Genomic DNA, 22,436 nt, shown 5'->3' on the forward strand with positions numbered 1-22,436 from the left:
AAGGGAACCTTCAGTCCCTGTCTGAAGACCTTTACCCTCCACTGTATCCACAATCAGATGTCAGGGATGGGGGGAGGTTTGGAGTTTCAGTCTGGGACTAGTGCCTTCTGCGCAGTTCTGTCCTAGAGCAGGGTGCTAAGCAAAGATCAACACTGCTGCTGAGACTTGAGAAGAAAGAGTCTGGAGGGACAGACCACTGTATCTCAGGGCTTCTTCACCAGACTGGAACATACTGCAGTTCCACCCCTTTCCCTCAGCTGACATGGTCAGGAACCAGTGCAAAGGTTCAGGGAGGCATTCACCTCATTGCTCTGCCAGCTACTGGTAATGGCTTGACAGTGCAACCACTGCAGCCAGGAGGGAGCACATGACATGATTGCCTCCAAAGTGCCTGAGAAACTCCTGAGATGGGAACCTGAGCTTTCTTAGTATTATCTCTTTCCTGGTGCATCGACTTCCATTCCCTCACTTCTCCCACTTCTCCATCTCTCTTTTTATCTTCTGACTGTAAGAGCTCAGCCAACAGGACAAATCTAACCTTGCAATGCTTAGCCTGCCAAGTTGCTCACAGCTAACAGCTGTTACCAGCAGCCTGATCTCAGTAGAAGTTTGCCTACCAAAGGAAAATACAAGCATTCCAGCCAAATGTTTTCCAGAGCTACAGGAGTAATGCCCGGACCCAGAAGTAGCTAACTGGTTCATATGCTATGCCCATGGCCTAGCAGCAAGTGAACCGCAAGCATCCAAGACAGAATATTTTCCTATCTCTTGCTATTTTTCTCTCCCTGTTTTTTTGTGTGTCTTGTTTTAGCTTAAGAAGAAACAGGATTGGACTTTAATAAAAGACTCTGGAAGTTATCACCTACAACTGACTCTCTCTTATCTTCAGCAAAGTTATCTGAGACTTTTAAAAATGGGTTTTCCCTTTAAAAGGCTCTACATAAAATTAGAGAGGGAGAGGGATTATTATTGTTGTTATTTAAAATTTATATTGTGATACCATCTCAAGGCCACAGCCAGGTTGACTCCATTGTACCAGGCATTGTACAAATGTATAATAGATGACAGTCTCTGTCCCAAAGACTATACAATCTAAAAGTTGATCCTTTGAATTTTAAATATTATCACTTGTTTTTTCTTTTTTTATCTTGTATATATACTTAATAAATGTCCCCCCCCCACACAAAGTTCTTTGTTTAGTGTACAACAAATGAAACGATGCCTCCGGCAACACCTAAAATGACATCATGAAAACTCTACCAGTCCTCACAACTGTGTATATTCTGGATTGTGTTTTAGAGCTGAGTTTGTAGCTTGGAGTAGGGAGGATTATAGGAAGCCTATAGCTTACTTCAGCAGGTGCCAGGATAGTGCAGAAAGAGGAAAAAAAAAACGAGGAGTACTTGTGGCACCTTAGAGACTAACAAATTTATTTGGGCATAAGCTTTCGTGGGCTAAAACCCACTTTTTAGCCCACGAAAGCTTATGCCCAAATAAATTTGTTAGTCTCTAAGGTGCCACAAGTACTCCTCGGGGGGTTTTTTGGGGTTTTTTTTTGCTGATACAGACTAACACGGCTACCACTCTGAAACCTGCATAAAGAGAGAAGGTCTCCTTCTCCTTCAATGTCAACACTCAGGCCCTTAGACTTTATTCACTTCTTAACAGCTGACACTAGATCAGAGACCATGTGGTTCAAGGACTGTGATAAACTGAACCACATTGCTCTTGCCTACAAAAGCTGAGTGTCTGATTATCTTAAATGCCATGTAAGGAACCTAAAGAAGAGTTTTCTACAGAGAAGGTGTATTTGGTGGGGAAGGTTAGATGGAAACATTCACCTTATAATTAGCAAAGAGCCTGTCTATCTAATGAGTTAAAACATGCTTTTGTGCATTAGCACAGAGCACCACCGGGTTAAGGACAAACATTTGCTTCCATATTGGGGAGAAGGTGCTGAGAATTACATAATAAGATGGGGACTCAAACTCTGCTGTGGATCAGTGTCCTGAGCAGGGAAATCCCTTGTGTTTGGCAGTCCTCCTCTCCAGAGGCAAAGCCATAGCTAACTTTAGAGAATAGATATAAGTGTGTGTGGAATGAAGGGAGGAGCTGAAGAAGGTGAGCGAAGAGCCTTCTGGGTCAGGAAGGGAGTATCTGGAGGGAACAGCATGCTCGGATGTAGAACAGAAAGCGGAGAAGAGAATGCAGGGCCTGTTTCAAGTAAGCCAGACAGGAATCTCATGAGTCAACACTAGGGAACACAACTGAAGATTCAGACTGCCATGAAAAAATATCATTTGGTGTGAGGGGTGCTGTAACCCAGGAGGAAGACTTAGAGGAGAAGGAGAGTGTTTGCCTGTAAATGGAGGGAATGGTGAGAGCAGGAGAAGAGTTTCACAGGCACCCTTTACAAACTGATAGAAAAGTGACGGGAAAAGTGTCAGTCAGTGGCAGGAAAATGAAGGTTCTGGTGAGGCTGAGTTTGTTGTAGGGGAAGGAGAAATTACTGTGGAACCCTCAAATCCTATCAATTTTTGTGATGCCTTTCCTGGGGGGGGATTTTCCTGTTATGGTTCAGACCAAGGGACCTTTTGTAAGGGGGATCTGCAAAACTCTGCCCACCTTGCCTGAAACTTTGAGCTCAGTGCTCAGGGAAATCTTGGACCACAGCCTTTTCTCCACAGAGTTCTTCTTAGCTGATCATTTTAATCCTCATCTTTCATCTTAGCTTCCCCTTTGTTTGGGAGATGAAAGGGAAAAATGGAGGGTTCTAGGCTGGTGTACAAAAAGACTGAGCAAAATGGTCGCTTTTTGCCTCTTTAATTTTTGCTAGGTGAAGACAGTGGTCATGATGTTTATGTTTGTGGGATGGAGGAAGAGAGAATGTATGAGGTCAGGACTTTTAAACTGAACATAAATATAGAAAAGTATTTTTCAAGTACTAGTATGTATGGAAATATACTCTGGGTTTCCCAAAGAATTACAGCTCAAGTATCTTAAGAATGCCCAATACTTACTTGTGTTCTTTTCTTATATAAAGTTCTAGTCAGCTGCATGCTGGAACAATGACAAAAATTTCATACTTTATAATTGAGTGTTTACAGTGTCCTAAAATAGGAGTTGTAACATTAGTACCGATAGATCCTTAACCACAGCAGTGCTACCTGTGCCTTAACTAATAAAGATCGTCATTTGGGACAGTTCCAATGATGCAAAATCATACATAAAAACATTCAACTAATTAAAAAACTGTCAAAAATAGAAGACATCCTAAAATTGTATTTCCATATCAGTGCATGCAATTCATACAATCATGTTCAAATATCTTTAAGAGGTCATTTAAATTTGTGCTACTCAGCCACAGCTTGTTTCACAAAATTATACTTACAAGGAAACCGGAAGTACTGTCCAACAGGCAGCGGACTCGACAGATGAAACAACGAGTTAAAAAGGAAGAATAATCTGTTGGCATGCTGTCACACTCTTGTGCCTTAAACATCTTAGTGAGAATGTATTCTTCTCCTACAAACAATGTGGGTGACATATGTCAGATTATATGAACTCAGAATGAAAATTCTGTGTACATATTTGAACACACAGTTAAAGAAATTCCTAAAAAGAATATTTTGTAGTGAATATTCAGTCATGAATATTAATATCTGCTAGGAGTACATCACAAAACAACAGCTGTGCAATAAGCTTAAGTTAATTTGCCTGAGGGAACATAAACTTTCATATTTTGTGACTTTTTGTGATTTTTAACTTAGCAAAATTAATCTTACAGTAACATAGAAAAGGTTTTTCCTTTTGGTTTGCTACACTTTTCAAAGAAAAGAGACAAAAAAGGAAGAACATTAGGAGAAAATGCTTATTGGCACTGCTGACAGGCACCAGTCAGCCAAAGGTTAGCTGATGCCTCCTGAGTTCTTTTGTAAAGCATGTACCAGTTATGAGCACCAGTGCATAGTTTTTGCAGTATGCATTTCTCAAAAGAAACACGAGTACTTCTCTAGAAGTGTGAACTCTGAGACTTACTGCAATTCTCTACTGTACATACCCAGAACAAAATTTCAGAGTGTTCATCACTGCTAATTTCCAAAAAATATTGTTCAAATTTAGTTAATGTCTGCATACTGTTTTTACAGTTTGTTAAATGCCTAGTGCAGAGGTCGGCAAACTACAGCCTGTGGGCCACATACGGCCCGCGGGACCCTCCTGCCTGGCCCCTGAGCTCCTGGCCCCTCCCCTGCTGTTCCCCCTCCCCCGCAGCCTCAGCGCACTGCGCCGCCGGCGCAACGCTCTGGGCGGCCAGGCAGCGCAGTTGCAGAGCCGTGGCCTGACCCGGTGCTCTGGGAGGCATGGCTGTAGCGCCGCCAGCCACCGGTGCTCCAGACAGTGCAGTAAGGAGGCAGGGAGCAGGGGGGGTTGGATAGAGGGCAGAGGGCAGGGGAGTTGTGAGGGTGGTCAGGGGGCGGGGGTGTGGATAAGGGTTGGGGTGGTCAGAGGGCAGGGAACAGGGGGGTTGGATGGGGCAGGGGTCCCAGAGGGGCAGTCAGGAAGGAGAAGGGGTGTTGGATGGGGTGGCAGGGGGCAGGCAGGGGTGGGGGGCCCGGGGGTGGTCAGGGGACAGGGAGAAGGGGTGATTGGATGGGGCAGGGGTCCCAGGGGACAAGTCAGGAATGAGAGGGGGGTTGGATGGGGCGGCAGGGGGCAGGCAGGGGTGGGGAGTCCGGGGGTGGTCAGGGGAGAGGGAGAAGGGGTGGTTGGAAGGGGCAGGGGTCTTGGGGGACAAGTCAGGAATGAGAGGGGGGTTGGATGGGGCGGCGGGGGGCAGGCAGGTGTGAGCAGGTCCGGGGGTGGTCAGGAGACAGGGGGTGGTGGATGGGGTAGGAGTCCCAGGGGGGCCGTCAGGGGACGGGGGGATTGGATGGGGCAGGAGTCCTGGGGGAGCCATCGGGGTGAGAAGCGGGGTTGTCGGATAGGAGGCGGGGGCCGGGCCATGCCTGGCTGTTTGGGGAGACACAGAGCCCCCTATCCGGCCCTCCATACAATTTTGGAAACCTGATGTGGCGGCCAAAAAGTTTGCCCGCCCCTGGCCTAGTGCATTTTGTTCCATTGAGAGGTATTTATTTCTTCTATAAAGAAGGGACCATATTTTACAAAGTTCTCCAAAGACTGCAAGAACTCCTGTGGAAATCATAAGCTTCATGGGGACTGCTTTTGAAGTTAAAAGCCCTGTATAAATTCTCTGTATAAATTAAAAGCCAGCCATGGACTCCTGCTTCACGGTGCTGCTTGCAAGTTTCTTCCTACCCATCTGAACAGCCTATTAATGCTCCATTAGCCTTCAGTGATGTATATACATTTTACCATGGGTCTGGTGTACTTTAAGTTTGTGAAAGGTCTGAAGGACTTCATGCATTTTACCCAAATTATGACAGACTCCAGGAACTGGACAAAATGGGTTATTTCCAGTTAGTAACCCCGTGAGGTAGTTACAGTATCACTCCCATTGTCTAGAAAGGAGAACAGAGAAAGTGGGGCCAACATTTTCAGAAATGATCACTAGTTTTGGGTGCCTCCAATTTTTATGTGCCCAATTTGAGGCACCAGATTTTTCAAAGCATTCACCATTACTATTGACTTAAACTGGAGTTCTGGGTATTCAATTCCTCTGAAAGTTTTAGGCCTTGGGTAACAAAGAGCATTTTTTCACTTGTCAGAAACCGTTCTTACTTTTTTAGCTGGACAAACATAAATAAAATAAATAAAAAAACTTGGCAGACTTCATGTTCATGTGCTGAGAAGGTTCTCTGGTCTGTAGCTGGAACGTGGGCAGGTGTGGCATGTCTAAGCTAAGGCTAGAGTTGAAACCTTAACTGAACATTTTCTGTTTTCTCACATTTCTCATTAATCAAATATTATTGTTAAAAGATGTTGTATTTAAAAGGGCAATAAAGTTTCAACCTCAACTCTATATTGAAGTTTTACTGGGGATATTATTATTACCACTATTACTACCTTAGACAAGTCACAACCTCTACATACCTTAGTTTGTCTATCTATAAAATGGGAATAAAAATACTTACCTACCTTCCAGGGGTGCCCATTTATAAAGTCCTTTAAAATCTTTTAATGAAACGCTTAATACCACAAAAGTGCAAATTATTAACTGCTGTAGCAATAGTGTTCAGAAACCTTCTGCATACTGTATTTTTGTGATTGAGAGAAATATTGATATGTTATTTAAAGACAAGAGCTTAGTAGGATTAACCATTTTTATGGATGATGAGAAGATCTACAGCTACATTCAATAGGAAAAAATAAAAGTAATGTAAACTCTCACACTTCAAGGCATAAACCATTTTCTAACTGTCAAGAGTTAGGAAGAAAGATCCCCCATGGGCTCATCGTGTTGCAATTGTCCACTCTGAGGGTTTCTGCACCTTGCTTTGAGGGATCTGGCACTAGTCACTATCAAAGTCAGGCTGCTGGACTAGATGGACCACTGATCTGGATTCACTATGACAATTCCTATATCTCTAATGAATATTACACAAACCTACCTGTTTCTGTCTGCAGTTGTTGTCCAGATACCAGTTGTGGAGGATTCATGGCCCAGTGCAGTTGTTTACAGAAATCTTGGCGATCATCCACATGAATGTAATCGTATATATTTTGGTGCATTACATCAGTCTGAAATAATTACAATAAACAATGTTTAGGATGTAAGTTCATTGGCTAAGGGCTATTATCTCTATATCCCCATTAGGTGGATGGTTGGGGGGATATTGGGTCAGAGCTAAGATTGCTTGAGGAATATTATTTCTGAATTTCCTGACTCTCACGTTTACTTTTTATTTTAAACTACAGTATTGTAGTGAGGATCTTTTTAGCCTTAATTCTTAATTTCCTGACTTTTGTGCACGTGCAAAATATCCATCAATGTTGCATTAAGGTAATTTTTGCGTTTATTAAAATAATGCTTGTTCTGAATGTTAAATTGAAGGGATAAATTACAATGATGAGTGTTAGGGGTATATTCTATATTTGTAACAGTTCATGTCTTTGTTTACCAAAGATTCACAATAACAGAATAGCTCAAAATGTCTTCTAGGATGTTACATAGAATACACATTCACCTGAATTCTAAAAAAAAATAAAAATAAAAAAATAGGAAAATTACAGTACCATATCCTAATCTGAAATTGCATCATAAATATACCTTTAGTCCATTTATACTTTATATCTAGTCAACTGTAAAGGGACATGTCAAAACAGTGTACCGTACATGATTTTAGAGAGTGTATCAAAAGAAATTACAGCAAGGAAGCCATTACAAATTGTACAACATTAAGCATTCTAAATATTTTAATATATATTTACCTGATGAAAGCCTAGATAGTCCACAATAGTTGATGATGCATAAAATATCATTCCATCTGAACTCACCACCAAGGCAAAGCCATTCAGTGACTGGGAGAAGGGAGATAAAATAAAGAATAAAAAAGTCAACAAAAGACAAAACACAAGAAGTAAAACTGGTATGACATTTATTAACATATTTTCTAAGTTTTCTTTCCTAATGTTCAATTATGGAATAGCAGAAAGATGGAAACTAAAGTGTTGCTTAAAATAGACATTTATTAATTTTATTTAGCTTTACTTTGACCATGAGGTTAACAAGCAGCATCTGTACCCCACTGATTTGTCTGCTACATCATATGGACTAGTTTCTTCTGTCTTTACAGTGAGTAGTTCCATTGATATCTATAGGACTCTGATGTAAAGTTGCTGCTCAGTGCAAGAGGAGCAGACTCTGCCTCTATACAATGATGGGCTAATCAAATATTATTTATCAAATGCTAAAGAAAATAACACATGGGTGTATCCTGTCATCTTGATATATGGGGATTGATTTTCATAATCAGAATTAAATTCCTGCATATCAACATGAGGCTATAATAGTTTCAAATATAATTAGGCATTTAAATAGCTCAGAGGTTTTGAACATTACATCTGTATTGCCAAAAATATGTAACCCCTGGGTTAGTAATAGTAGGATGTTAATTATTTCAGTCCTAAGCCCTTAATACAAAGTCTGATCCTAAATTTGTTTCCACTGCCTACCACAATGTAAAGATATTTTAATTCCCCCTCCCCCGCCCCATACATTGTGGTAGTTTCCATAATTTTTCAGCAAGAGCATTCTCCTTCTTGGAATGACATTGTGGATAATGACCTGGAATGTGTTCTCTCTCCTTTTTTTAAACTTACCTTTTTTGGTTACACTTAATAGAGAGACTAATTAAAATGTAATAACAATGTGGTTAACCTTTATGATACTTGGAATTACTACTAATTCATATAACTGGAAGGTTAATGACATGAGCAAATTACTTGTCACCCATTTAATTTCAAACTTACTATATTCCACTAACTTTTCTGAATATATATTTTTGATACATGTACCTAATACAAAATCCTCTAACCAGAAAATTAACTATTGTGGGTAACACTTTAACAGTAGTACAACTACTATATAACTGCAGTCGTATTCTCAAGTGTAACCAATTTTTCAAGAACTTTAACAAAATACATATGTTGGCATAATTATATAAATAAAATAAGGAATATTTAAAGTAAGTGGACTAAGCGATGGAACTTAATGCACTAATATCATAAACCAATACACGGTAAAGAAGACAATATATGTAGAATAATATTATGCCAGGTAATGTAAGCAACAAGACAAGTATAAAAATAAGAACGGATGTAAATGAAGTACACTACACAAACATTAACACTGGTCATACCTAATCTAGATTTGTCTAATTTTGCCTACCTTCCCCTACCCCAGGACCCCCAGGACACTTTTTCACCACAGAGGGACTGTATTTCAGAGATGGATTAACTAATTCCTGCATATGGTTTATATATCAATTGGTAAAAAGCATTGGGATTGTTTGAGATTAAAGTTGTATATTGTGACAAAATTCCTCCTCTACCTTAGTGGATCTTGCGCTTATTGGTGGATTTGCTCGCCTTGGAGCTCAGTTTGGCCGTTTTCATGAACCCACAGTCCAGGTCAACTCCTCCTGTGTCTGACCAGGAGTTGGGAGGTTTGGGGGGAACCCAGGCCCACCCTCTACTCCGGGTTCCAGCCCAGGGCCCTGTGGAATGCAGCTGTCTAGAGTGCCTCCTGGAATAGCTGTGTAACAGCTACAACTCCCAGAACTACTTCCCCATGGCCTCCTCCCAACACCTTCTTTATCCTCACCACAGGACCTTCCTCCTGGTGTCTGATAATACTTGTACTCCTCAGTCCTCCAACAGTATGCGTTCTCACTCTCAGCTCCTTGCACCTCTTGCTCCCAGCTCCTTACACGTGCACCACAAACTGAAGTGAGCTCCTGTTTGAACCCAGGTGCCCTGATTAGCCTGCCTTAATGGATTCTAGCAGCTTCTTGATTGGCTGCAGGTATTCTAATCAGCCTGTCTGTCTTAATTGTCTCCAGAAGGTTCCTGATTGTTTGGGAACCTTCCCTTTACCTTACCCAGGGAAAAGGAACCTACTTAACCTGGGGCTAATATATCTGCCTTCTATTACTCTCCTGTTGCCATCTGGCCTGACCCTGTCACATATCCCCCCCCCCGCTTACCACTACGGGGTTGGGCAACTTGGGACGTCAGGCAGTGTACTTGTGACAAGCCATCTGCATTGCCATGGTGGCTTCCAGCCCGGTGTTGTATGGTGAACTGGAAAGGTTGTAGAGACAGGAACCATCTGGTCACCCTGCGTTCTTCTCTTTATTTCGCTGCATCCACTGGACGGGTGCGTGGTCGATCACAAGGGTAAACCGTTGTCCCAGAAGGTAATAACATAGTGTTTCCATGGCCCATTTCACAGCTAGGCATTCTCTTTCAACCACGGCATACTTCTGCTCTCTCAGGAGGAGTTTCCTGCTGAGGTAGAGGATTGGGTGTTCTTCATCTCCAACCATCTGGATAGGACAGCTCCCAATCCTACTTCAGAGTATCTGTTTGTAAAAATGAATTCTTTGTTGAAGTCTGGGGCTATAAGCACGGGGTTACTGCAGACGGCTGTCCATAGATCCATGAATGCTTTCTCTGCGGCATCTGTCCACTTCACCATGTTTGGACCCAGGCTTTTATCAGGTCTGTCAAGGGACTCGCTCTGATAGCAAAATGGGGAATAAATCGTCGGTAGCACCCCACCACCCCCAGGAATGCCGGGACTTGCTTTTTCTGATTCAGCCGGGGCCAATTTTGGATAGCCTCTAGTTTGTTTAGTTGGGGCTTGACCATGCCCCTTCCTACAATGTAGCCAAGGTATTTAGCCTCAGCTAGCCCTATAGCACACTTGGCTGGGTTGGCTGTGAGGCCAGCCCGTCTTAGCACGTCCAGAACCGCTTCCACCTTTTCTAAGTGGGTTTCCCAGTCGCGGGTGTGAATAATCACATCATCCAGGTATGCCACTGCATAACTGGTATGGGGCCTTAGGAGCTTGTCCATAAGACGCTGGAAAGTGGCAGGTGCCCCATGCAGTCCAAAAGGAAGAATAGTATATTGAAACAGACCCTCTGGGATAGAGAATGCCGTCTTTTCTTTCGCATCTTTGGCAAGGGGAATCTGCCAGTATCCCTTTGTTAAATCAAGGGTGGTCAAAAATTGGGCCAGGCGGTCAACTAACTCATCAATACAGGGTATGGGGTATGCATCAAATTTGGATATCTCATGCAGCCAGCGAAAGTCATTACAAAACCTAGAGGTGCCATCGGGTTTGGGCACCAACACAATCGGGCTTGACCACTGACTGTGGGACTCTTCGATGACTCCCAGCTCCAACATCCTTTTTACCTCTGCCTTGATCTCCTCCCTTTTGCTGCTGGGACGTGATAGGGCCTTAAAGTTACCTTTGTCCCAGGGTCAGTGATAATGTGGTGATATGCTTCGGTGGTCTGACCTGGTTTGGTTGAGAACACATCCTGGTATCAGTTGATCATCTCAGTTACCTCCTTCTTCTGGTTTGGTGTCATATCAGTGGATATCCTGATCTGCTCCTGCATGTTATTTCCCTGGCTCGGGGTCTCTTAGGCCACTACACACGCCTCTCGTTGGTGCCGAGGCTTTAAGAGGTTAATGTGATAAATTTGTTCTTGTTTCCGTCGTCCTGGCTGCCACACCTTGTAGGTTACTTCCCCCATGGGTTCAACCACCTCATAGGGCCCCTGCCATTGGGCCAAAGCTTGCTTTCTGCTGTGGGTACCAACACCATCACCCGATCCCCTGGTTGGAACTGTCGGACTTTTGCCTGGCTATTGTAATGGGTTCGCAGGGCCTCCTGCGCCTTTTCCAAATGTTCCCGTATAATAGGGGTGACCTGGGCTATCAGTTCTCGCATCTGCAACACATGGTCAATTATATTTCTCCCCTCATTGGGTTCCTCTTCCCAGATTTCTTTTGTGATATTTAGTATGCGATGGGGGTGGCGTCCGTATAATAATTCAAAGGGAGAAAACCCAGTTGAGGCCTGAGGTACCTCCCGGATTGCAAACATAAGGTAGGGTAGTAGGGTGTCCCAATCCTTCCCATCCCGATTTACCACTTTCCTTATCATTGCCTTGAGGGTTCGGTTAAACCTTTCTACCAGCACATCGGTCTGCAGATGATAGACTGAAGTTCTCAGGGTATGTATATGGAGCAGCGTACAGAGGTCCTTCATTAGCTTTGACATAAATGGGGTACCTTGGTCTGTTAATATCTCCTTTGGTAGCCCTACTCGGGCAAAGATCCCCACCAACTCTTTAGCTATCGTTTCAGATGCCGTGTTCCGCAGGGGGATGGCTTCTGGGTAGCGAGTAGCATAATCCAGAATGACAAGTATATATTGGTGACCCCGGGCTGTCTTCTCCAGGGGTCCCACTAGGTCCATGGCTATTCGCTCGAAGGGGAACTCTATGATGGGAAGGGGTACTAAAGGTGCCCTCAAGTGGGGACGGGGACTGTGCAGCTGACACTCCAGGCAGGACGCACAGTACCTCCACACTTCTTCATGTACTCCGGGCCAGAAGAATCGTTGCAGGACCCATGCCAGGGTCTTCTCTACCCCCAAATGGCCCCCCAAAAAGATGACTATGGGCCAGACTTAATACAGCATTCTGGTGTTTTTGAGGTACAGGGATCTGCTGTACCTTCTGCCCCTGTACTGGTGCAACCCGGTATAAGAGATTCTTCTTCATTATGAAGTAGGGTCCTGGTCCCTGGGTTTTCCCTTCCACGGGGACCCCATCTATTTCGGTCACCTCCTTCCTAATGTTGTCGTACCTTGGGTCTTCAGCCTGGTCCCATCCAAAATTTCCTCTCCTGGGGCTAATCTGCCCGAGATCTAGGGGGCCAGTCTCTGTTGCCTCTCCTGGTTCAGAGGCATTAGGGTGTGGGTCAGACTCGGGTGCTTCGCCCTCCTGGGTGGCCTCCTTTTCAGCTGCTCAGGTCCGCCAACCTAAGAGAGCGACCCTCTGGCTTTGGGCCAGTATTCGGGTTCCCAAGGCCTTAGCTGCCCTTCTTTCCCCTTTTGTCTTTCTACGCTGTCTGGGAGTGGAGAACAAATCTGGGGATATTTCAGAGAAGGTTGGGGGTTGACAGTCTACTGTGGATGCCTCACTACTTTCAGGGCTTCCCCCTTTCTCCAATTCCCCTACTGGGAGTAAGTCTCCAAACCCTGGGAAGTCCCTCCCTATGAGCACCGGCTATGGGAGTTTAGGGACTACACCTGCTGTTACCTCAGTAGTGTTCCCCTGAATCTCGATTTTTACTGGGATGGTGGGGTAATAACCAACTGTCCCATGGACGTACGTTATCCCTGATCTCTTGGTTTGGGCAGTCTAACATCACGATCCTCTTCCACCTCAGCGCTCCGACTCCTGGTGGCTTCTGGTGGGCCTTCAGCCCCTCTCTTTTTCCACCTGGGCTCTCCTGGCGGCCCAGTCACCTGAGCTCTAGGGCTTGGTGCTGCTAGTTTAACCAGGGGTGCTTCTTCCTTAACTGGTCGGGTCAGCTCCCTCGCCGTCCTTCACCTTTCTACCAGCATGACAACCTCATCGTAGGTGGAGGGTTCGTTCTGGTTTACCCAGACGTGAAGGTCTGGTGGTAGTCCTCTCATGTACCGGTCGATGACAAGAACCTCTGGTATCTCCTCCGGACTCCAGGACTCAGTTCGTAACCACTTTTGTGCGAGATGGATGAGGTGATATAATTGGGACCGCGGGGTTTTGTTTTCCTGGTACCTCCACTCATGCTATCGCTGGGCCCGCACTGTGGTCGTTACCCCAGATCTGGCCAGGATCTCTGCTTTCAGCTGGGGGTAGTCTGCCGCAGCCTCTTCAGGCAAATCATAGTAGGCCTTCTGGGCCTCCCCACACAGGAATGGAGCGAGGATGCCAGACCACTGTTCTCGGGGCCAAGCCTCCAGCAGGGCTGTCCTCTCAAAGGCCAGGAGGTATGCCTCTACATCATCCTCCCGCGTCATTTTCTGCAGCCAATTGCTGGCCCGCATGATCTGCATCCCATCATGGCCACGGTTCAGCTCTGTAAGAGCCTTTACCTGGTTTACCAGTTCCTGCAACATAGCCCAGGCTTGAGCAGCCTGGTCCATCAGCAGGCGATTAGTCTCTTGCTGCAGCCACACTGCCTCCTGTTGGGCGGCCGACTGGACACGAGTAGTCTCCTGCTGGGCAGCTGTGGCTTGCATCAGTGCCCGCACTACCTCCTCCATTGTGGTGAAAAAAAATAAAATAAACCCTCTCCTTTTTTTTTTTCCCAAACACCCTCCTTCCTCAGCTGCGCTGTGCACACCAGATCCCACTTTTAACACCAGTTTTGACAAAGTTCCTCCTCTACCTTGGTGGGTCTTGCGCTTATTGGCGGATTTGCTCGCCTTGGAGCTTCACAGCAGCCCTCAGTTTGGCCGTTTTCATGAACCCACAGTCCAGGTCAACTCCTCCTGTGTCTGACCAGGAGTTGGGAGGTTTGGGGGGAACCCAGGCCCGCCCTCTACTCCGGGTTCCAGCCCAGGGCCCTGTGGAATGCAGCTGTCTAGAGTGCCTCCTGGAATAGCTGTGTAACAGCTACAACTCCCTGAACTACTTCCCCATGGCCTCCTCCCAACACCTTCTTTATCCTCACCATAGGACCTTCCTCCTGGTGTCTGATAATACTTGTACTCCTCAGTCCTCCAACAGTATGCGTTCTCACTCTCAGCTCCTTGCACCTCTTGCTCCCAGCTCCTTACACGCGCACCACAAACTGAAGTGAGCTCCTTTTTAAACCCAGGTGCCCTGATTAGCCTGCCTTGATTGATTCTAGCAGCTTCTTGATTGGCTGCAGGTGTTCTAATCAGCCTGTCTGTCTTAATTGTCTCCAGAAGGTTCCTGATTGTTTGGGAACCTTCCCTTTACCTTACCCAGGGAAAAGGAACCTACTTAACCTGGGGCTAATATATCTGCCTTCTGTTACTCTCCTGTAGCCATCTGGCCCGACCCTGTCACTATATGTATTATATATATATATATATATATAATACTGCTACTTTTCCCTTCCCTCAACCTGTGTTTTTAATTAAAAACATGAACATTACAGTGGACAGATATATTAATTCTCATGCATTGTGGGGCCATGTTTTCAAGAGCTCAGTTCCCTTAAGGGTGAGATTTTTAAGACTGCTCAGCACCCAGCAGTTTCCTTTGTGACATTTATGGCCAGAATTTCAAAAGAGCTCAGCACCAATGTGCTGAGCTTCTCAGAACATTTGTCCGTAATGGTAGGTGCTGAGCACCTTTGAGAAATTTGGACCTGTGTGGCTACTCACCCCAGGGTGAACTATGCGTTAAAGAACCCGCGATGTGTGAAATGGATGGCTAGAGAGAGGCCCAGCAGAAAGACTTTAGGGTAGAGATCCCCAAACTGTGGGGCGCACCCCCCTAAGGGGGCGCAGAGGAACATTCTGGGGGACATGGCAGGCCAAGGCCAGCCCTCATGGGGGGTGGGGAGGGAGAGCCTCCCAGCCTCAGTGGGGCTCCTGGCCCCCACTGCAGCCCGGTTGCAGCTTTGCTCCCAGGCTCGACCCCAGCCTCAGCCCCTGGCCGCAGCTCTGTTCTCAGCCCCAGACCCACCCCCACCTACGGCCCCAGCTGAGGCCCGCTTATCCCGTCCACATTCCCACCCACCCACTCCGGGAGCCACAGCCTCGCCTCTCCTCCAGGATGGGGGCGCAGACAAGGGTAAGGGGGGGTCGCAACCCTGAAAAGTTTGGGGACCACTGCTTTAGGGCCTTGTCTACATTAGAAAATAGCACTGTTTCACCAATTGATTTAGCTGAACTGGTGCTAGCCAAGGGTTAGCTGTAAAGTAGACAAGGACAAACTGCAGTCAGGATCAGTTTAGCCAACTGGAGTTAATCCCTGCTCAGAACAGGCATTACCTCTGGCTAGCTGAACTGGTGCTGATCACTAGTTTCTCCATGGCTATTCTTCCAGTAAAACCAATTGTGGAACTGGTCCTATTTTCTTCTGTAAACAGGGCTCTAGTCTAGATGCAACATGAATCTTACTTCCTCCCATTTGTGTCTTTCACTGTGCTGAGAGTATCTCTGTGGATGGTATTCTGTCATACCCATTTACAATATCAGATGGAGACAAGAAAGGATTTTTGGCATCTTGTTTTTTTGGATTCTTCTTTGCAGCAATGAAACCACCATTGATGTGATTTCAGGAATTTTATTACATTTTAAACATCTGGTAGGGTCTTTAACTAAAACCTCCAGACTAAAAACCTCCATAAAGATAAATGGAGCATTTATGTGAGCTCCTTTATGCAGGTGACTATACTCGCAATGTGCACACGGCAAAGAACTTCCCAGTCATCAACTATTCATTAGCTGAGATAGCTAGAAATGCTGACCTTGCCATCTGCTTCAAAAAAAACAAGGTAATTTGCCTGCCCACATCTGGGAAAGCATATACGAGACCTAGAATCACTCTGAAACATAGGGCCTGATAATGCAAGGTACCGGGCGCCCTTAATTCCCATTTTTGTTGGCTTCCATGTAAGATGGAGGTATTCAGCCCTGCTAGGTGGTAGTGGACTTACCTTGTAGGAATTTTGTTAAACACTGTTCTTATGGATCAAGAAATTGCTACTCAAATTATTAAGGGATGTTCTGCACCCAATGCCACATCTAGGCCCTGCACCATATTCTACAAGAGACTGAAGTCTGCTTTTAAAATGCAGAACTAATTTCCAACTCACTCCACAGCTGTGAAACATGGATAAGCTACTGCTAATATTTCAAAGAACTGGAATGGCGTTGGAGCAGTAGGAAGGGTTTGTGTGGGAGGAGACTAAGTGAGTGTATGCATGTATAGGGAGAGGTTAGAGAAATGTGGGAGGGAAGAGGGGTGTTTGGGGGAGGGTTGGAGGAGGCGAAAGAAAGAGACGGGGGGTTGGAGGAGGTGAGAGAAAGAGAGACAGGGTGGTTGGAGGAGGTGTTCACGGGGATGGGGGTTGATGTAGTGGAGGGAGATTCAGGAGTGGAGTTCAAGGATGTGTGTATTTGGGTAGAGATGGAACAGAGTAGGGAAGTGCAGGAGATGTGTGGAGAGTGCAGTTACCCCTGTTTTTTCTTTCTTGTAACACCTACTTTCTTTTCTGCTTTTTGTGGGAAGACCTTAACTGAGAACCTCCTGGTTTCCCAATATTTAAGCCTGAGGTTTTGAAGCTCCATGTTCTGAAAGAGTACAGGGAATGGAAGGCACTATTGTGCAGCAGGAACCCTAATTCCACCTTAGCAAAGTTATGTGTGATAACTCAAGGTCCATGTTACAAAAATTGTACATTAGCTGGGAAACCTGCAGCACAATCCACACTAACTAAAAAACCAGCTGAATATGGAGCAAAACTTCAAAACTAAAGTCCAGGTATTTGGCTGTTTTTTTTAAATGTTATCTTAAAACACTACTCAATGAAAAGACATATTATCCACAGTAGAGAGGGCTCAGTACAGATGAACAGGGCAGTGCATTGTTGTGCTACCCCAGAAACAGACCAGGAATCTGCTTTCATTACCTCTTTGCTCCACAGGGGGTGACTGTGACATTGCACGCCATATGTTTATGGAAATATGTTTATAAGTGTAAATACGATGTAACTGGAGTATGCTTTATGCAAAAGGTCTCTTGTAAGGTATCATTACAAAGCTTATAATCTACTGAGTGTGGTCATCCTATTTGTATAAATGTATCATTCTTGTATCTGAAACTAGAAATATGAAATATAACTCTGAAGTCCTATTGTAATTATGCAAAGTGTGGGCCATTAATGGTGGTTTGGAATTGTGATGGCTCCCATCTACTAGGACAATTGGTTGTAAATGGCTCTGTTTACCTGCAAGCCTTCCTGTGAGTCAGGCCAGGAAGAATGAAGGCTTGGTGTCTCACAGGACATGTGATCATGTCACCTGGTACTGAAATCCATCTTAAACCTGGTGCTTTTCCATTTAGAAGGAGGGGTGGGGACCCAAAGAGACAAAAGATTCCTGCCTTGTGCCAAAACTATATAAGGGGGTGGAACAGAACAAAGGAGGTTCCAGTTATGAGAAATCCCCTAGTTACCACCTGAGCTGGAGCTAACAAGTACTGTACCAGGGGAAAGGATTGGGCCCAGACTAAGAAGGAGTCTAGTCTGTGAAAGAAGCTTATTGGAACATCTCTGAGGGTGAGATTTTATCTGTAATCAGTTTCTTAATGTATTAGGCTTAGACTTGCGTGTTTTGTTTTATTTTGCTTGGTAATTTACTTTGTTCTGTCTGTTATTACTTGGAATCACTTAAATCCTACTTTTTATACTTAATAAAATCACTTTTGCTTATTAAGTAAGTAAATAATTAATACCTGGGGGAGCAAACAGCTGTGTATATCGCTCTATCAGTGTTATAGAGGGTGGACAATTTATGAGTTTACCCTGTATAAGCTTTATACAGAGTAAAACGGATTCATCTGGGGTTTGGATCCCACTGGGAGCTAGGTGTCTGGGTGCTGGAGACAGGAGCACTTCTTAAGCTGTTTCAGTTAAGTCTGCAGCTTTGGGGCATGTGGTTCAGACCCTGGGTCAGTGTTGGAGCAGACTGGCGTGTCTGGCTCAACAAAGCAGGGTTCCAGAGGCCCAAACTGGCAGAGAAAACGGGCTCAAAGGTACTCTCAGCACATCAGGTGACAATCCCAAGGGGATTTCTGTGATCGAACCTGTCACAGTGACATACTCAGCACCAGCCCTATATTTGGCTCAGTGTGTGCATCCCCAACACAGGCTGGAATGTTGGAGATCTGCCCATTCCCTGCCCAATCTTGTCCACTCCTACCTGCATGTGTGGGGAAGGGAATATAGCAGCCCTATGGAAACTGCACAGCCCCCCACAGTATAGATAGCTGGCATCGGGGAGTAAGGGGGCACCTTGCAGGAGTGTGTGGAAGTGTAGGAAGGGCTACAGACTGGTTCTTAGATTTTAGAGAATAGAGAAATATTAAAAGACCTTCATTCTGCAATTCTTTGTCCAAGCTGTGCTTACTACATAGTAATAAATAGTGTTTTATCAATAATAGTTCAATTGCCTGCCAAAACAATTTTCAAACATTGAGTATATTTACTTTTTCAAAAGCTTTCACAGTAAAAATTTGAGCAGTGACAACTAAATACAACTTTATTATCTAAGCTGTAAAAATAAATGATTGTAAAATGCCATTTGGTAAACCATATGGATTCAATGGCAGATGGAATTTCTAATCCAAGCTAAAACTTGAAACATGTGAGACAGACTTAACTATGCACTGCAAACACTTGTTTGTTTGTGTTTGGTTTTGTTTGTTTAAGAAACTCATATTTCTTACATTGTACATGAAAAATGAAATCACTTTTTTCCAAATGGAAAAAAGGGCTTGGCATCAAACTGTGGACTGTGTTCTTTTTAAAAACAAGTACATCCAATTATGTACTCACGAAAAGCTGCACCTGCTACTTAAACAAAAAACAATTAATATGTCAGTGCAAAGCAAGTTCACAGTTACTTTAGTGCCCACAGTAGCTCTGAGATTAAAGTTATCATCCTCTTTCATTATGAGGTTTTAGAAACATTATTAATAAAAAAGTTCTCCCTGGGAATGAAGACAAATATTTTGAGAAAGATAGGACTTCCTATCTTGGCAAGATCCTTTATATATCCTGATGTTTTTTCTGGTCCCTTAACAGAGAATCAGCCAGCAAATACTTCAAAGATATTTTGGTCAAGGTCATGGCATAGTAAAAATAAGAAAAAAAGATCAGTTCCAAGCCACATTTCTCTTATTACTCTTCTTTGAAATAAAGGAAAATTCACTAGCATTGTGATCTCCAGAGACCACACTGCTATGGTTACTAAAGTACAACAGTCAAGGCCTGGAGCCGTGCCTTGCTCAGAACAGATTTTCAAGTCACGCAACACGGGTACTAAATTTCCAGTGTCAGTTGGCTTTCAGTGTATCTAGAGCTGTTTCATTTAGCAGTCTGTTGATAGTCTTTGTATCACATGTGGGGTGGAGTTATTCTTTGATGATCTGAATAATAAGCTTCTGTAAGCGGTACACTCATCCCTATCGTTCTCCATAATGATGTCTACTTAAGAATACTACTGGGAAGATGCAGTCAGCCTTCTTAATTTGTACCATAATGGATCTATCTGTTCCATTCCACTAGTGTTTTTAAAAATTCACAATTACCCTGCACAAAAATCATTTTATAATCCTTAATTAAGATGCTCTTTACAAACTAAAAAAAATCAAGTCCTTAGAACTCTGATATCAAGCTGAAACACAAAAAGACTATTCAAAGAGATACACCAATGTATCTAGTGACATGAAAGCATACCCTTTGCCAGAATAGTAGGATAATTCATAGCACTCCAAAGGTTTGTGTACATGTATTGTATCGACAAAGTTACTTCAAAGGGGCTACTTGAGCAAGTAAACACTGCCCTGCATAATTAGGGATTGCAGAATTGTACCCTTCATAAACAGTTTCTATCACAGCCTTGTGTACTAGGAAACAAAAAAGAGAGCAATTTTAAAAAAAAAAAGCAGACATGCATTTCCATCATTGTAGCCAATGGAGATAGGAAGTGTTGATGGATAATACTTTTGTCATCATGTTTTTGTATGCGTAAGCCCTTTGCACATGGGAAGCTTTATGGGTGAATCCCATGGACAAGGAATACTGTATATGGGAGCTCTTTTCATAGGCAAAACTTTGCATGGCAATGGATTTGAACAAGTTAAAAATTGCATACCAGCTGCTTTGAGCAGGGAAAACTTTCTAGGGTGAATTTACTCTCGCAAATGTCAGATTTCAGCACCGAAAAAAATGTATTCTCACTCATTCTATCACTCAATGCTACCTTCTCTTTTCCCCAGAAAAAGCCAAGTCCATGTTCCTTCCTATCGGACTCAATCCAGGTATGACTTCTCAGATCCCCAAGAAGAGTTGTGGTACTTAGAAGGTTAGCGGACCAAGTCCATTCAGTGCTAACCAGAGCAAGGTCAATCAATGCTGACCTTTCAAACATCTCTTGTGCTAATGCAGCTCGGAGAGTTTGGACACTGGACCTCAAATTTACGTTTGGACAGGAGACCTGTGCCATCTGACAGGGAGGGAGAACCTGGAAAAATTTAGCTTGCAAAGTTTTTTTCATTTATCTCATGTTTTGCCATCACATCACTATCACAAGGGAATTGGATCAACTTCAGAAATACTTGTTTGTGAGTGTGTTATTTTACATGTCGGAATTCAGTGAGCGAGCTGAAATGTGACAGCTTGTCAAGAGGGAGTAGGTGTAATCAGCATCTTGGAAATGTGGTGGGAAAGTATAAATCAATGGGCTATGGTGATTCGTAGTTACAAACTTGCACACAAACACATTAGATCACAGAGAGAGGGGGCGTGAAGGAAAATGCTACTGATGGCATGGGGTACAAACCATAGATCCCAACCATTGCCCTTCCTCTCCTTACATATCCCCATTCAGCGTGATCTTCTGAAATAACCTGAGCTCACTTAATACCTGTCAACTGTTTGGGGAAGGGGCTATCTTTTTACTATGTTTGTACATTGCCCGGCACAGTGGGACTGGGGCCCTTAGGCACTACCACAGTACAAATAAACCCCTTTACCTAAGATGGAATTGAGAACATGGTCTATACTCAGACTGGTTTGAAACATCTTATAACCCTGTACTTAGCTGTGTGACACTATGGTGCACTCTAGAAACTGATAAGTTCCATTGTGTGGATGGCCAAGGGATGAAATATACAGTATTGGGTTACAAATATTAGGTACTGGAAATTGGAATGTAGATTATGCTTCAGGCCCCCAACACAGAGCAAGAGTAAAGATTTCAGTAGGTTAATTAAAGATTAAGGAAATTGCTAAATCTGTTGATACAAAAATTATTAATGGGTAACTTTAAATACTCCAATATGAATTGGTTAAATGGCACATTTTGCTAGGTGTGATTCATTGTTACCATACATTTTTGCTTTGTAGACCAGCTTGTTTTGTTGTTTAACAGTGAGAATGTGATTCTTCTCTTTGTGTCAAGAATTACTCATGATTTACTATCGGAAGTGAATGTGGGAGCTCCACTGGACAACAGTTAACATTACTGTGACAATCCAGGTCCAGACACGCCAAGGGGACAACAGAAGGTTTAAACCGCAAATGTAAGCAGTTAAATCAACTGATTGTATACAACGTTATTGTACTATAAAATATATCAAGTCAGGTCTCTTATGAAAGCTTGTAATGCATTGAACTGAACAGTCATTTTGAGATATGTATACAGATTATAAATGTATATTAAGACCTTTTTAAATTGTAAGTGTGGTACAACAGGGAGGAGAATCAATAAGACAGGAAGGGGCACGTCTCAAACAGTTTGCACAAAACCAGCTTCAAGACAATATGGTAGACCATTAGAATTAATGGAAAGACAGTGACACAGCTTGAAACTGAAAAGAAACCCCCTGTCTTGGAAAAATAAGAAAGGCATGAGTTTTCCTCACTTTGCATATCTAGAGTGACTGAAGAAAAAAACCCTGAAAACCCTTAAAAATGGAAGTAGTTTGAACTGCAGAGCATCCACAAGTTGATGGACAGTCACTTGGCAGGTGCTGTCCATGAACACTGGCTCCCCTCTCTGGCTAGGGATATACTGGGAAACCGTTCAGAGGCAATATGTAACTTGCATTAGGAAAGGGAGTCTATAACATCTGAAAGTGTAAAGCCTGAGTTTGCATCTTTATGTTTATTTTTCTGTGTAACTTGTATATGTTTGC

The 22,436-nt window shown here is 43.8% G+C and overlaps 1 protein-coding gene across 1 annotated transcript in view; it reads right to left on the reverse strand.

The window, feature by feature from the left end:
* The window catches only part of AHRR (aryl hydrocarbon receptor repressor), a 146,751-nt gene that overhangs the window by 18,055 nt on the left and 106,260 nt on the right, over positions 1-22,436 (reverse strand). Inside the window, exons 5-7 of the mRNA XM_074943209.1 lie at positions 7,390-7,479; positions 6,570-6,699; positions 3,392-3,525 (exon numbers count right to left, since the gene is read on the reverse strand). Of these exons, the coding sequence (XP_074799310.1) occupies positions 3,392-3,525; positions 6,570-6,699; positions 7,390-7,479 (354 nt within the window). The remainder of the gene's footprint in view (positions 1-3,391; positions 3,526-6,569; positions 6,700-7,389; positions 7,480-22,436) is intronic.

The sequence above is a fragment of the Natator depressus genome, chromosome 2 (genome assembly GCF_965152275.1).
Source record: "Natator depressus isolate rNatDep1 chromosome 2, rNatDep2.hap1, whole genome shotgun sequence".
NCBI lineage: Eukaryota > Metazoa > Chordata > Testudines > Cheloniidae > Natator > Natator depressus.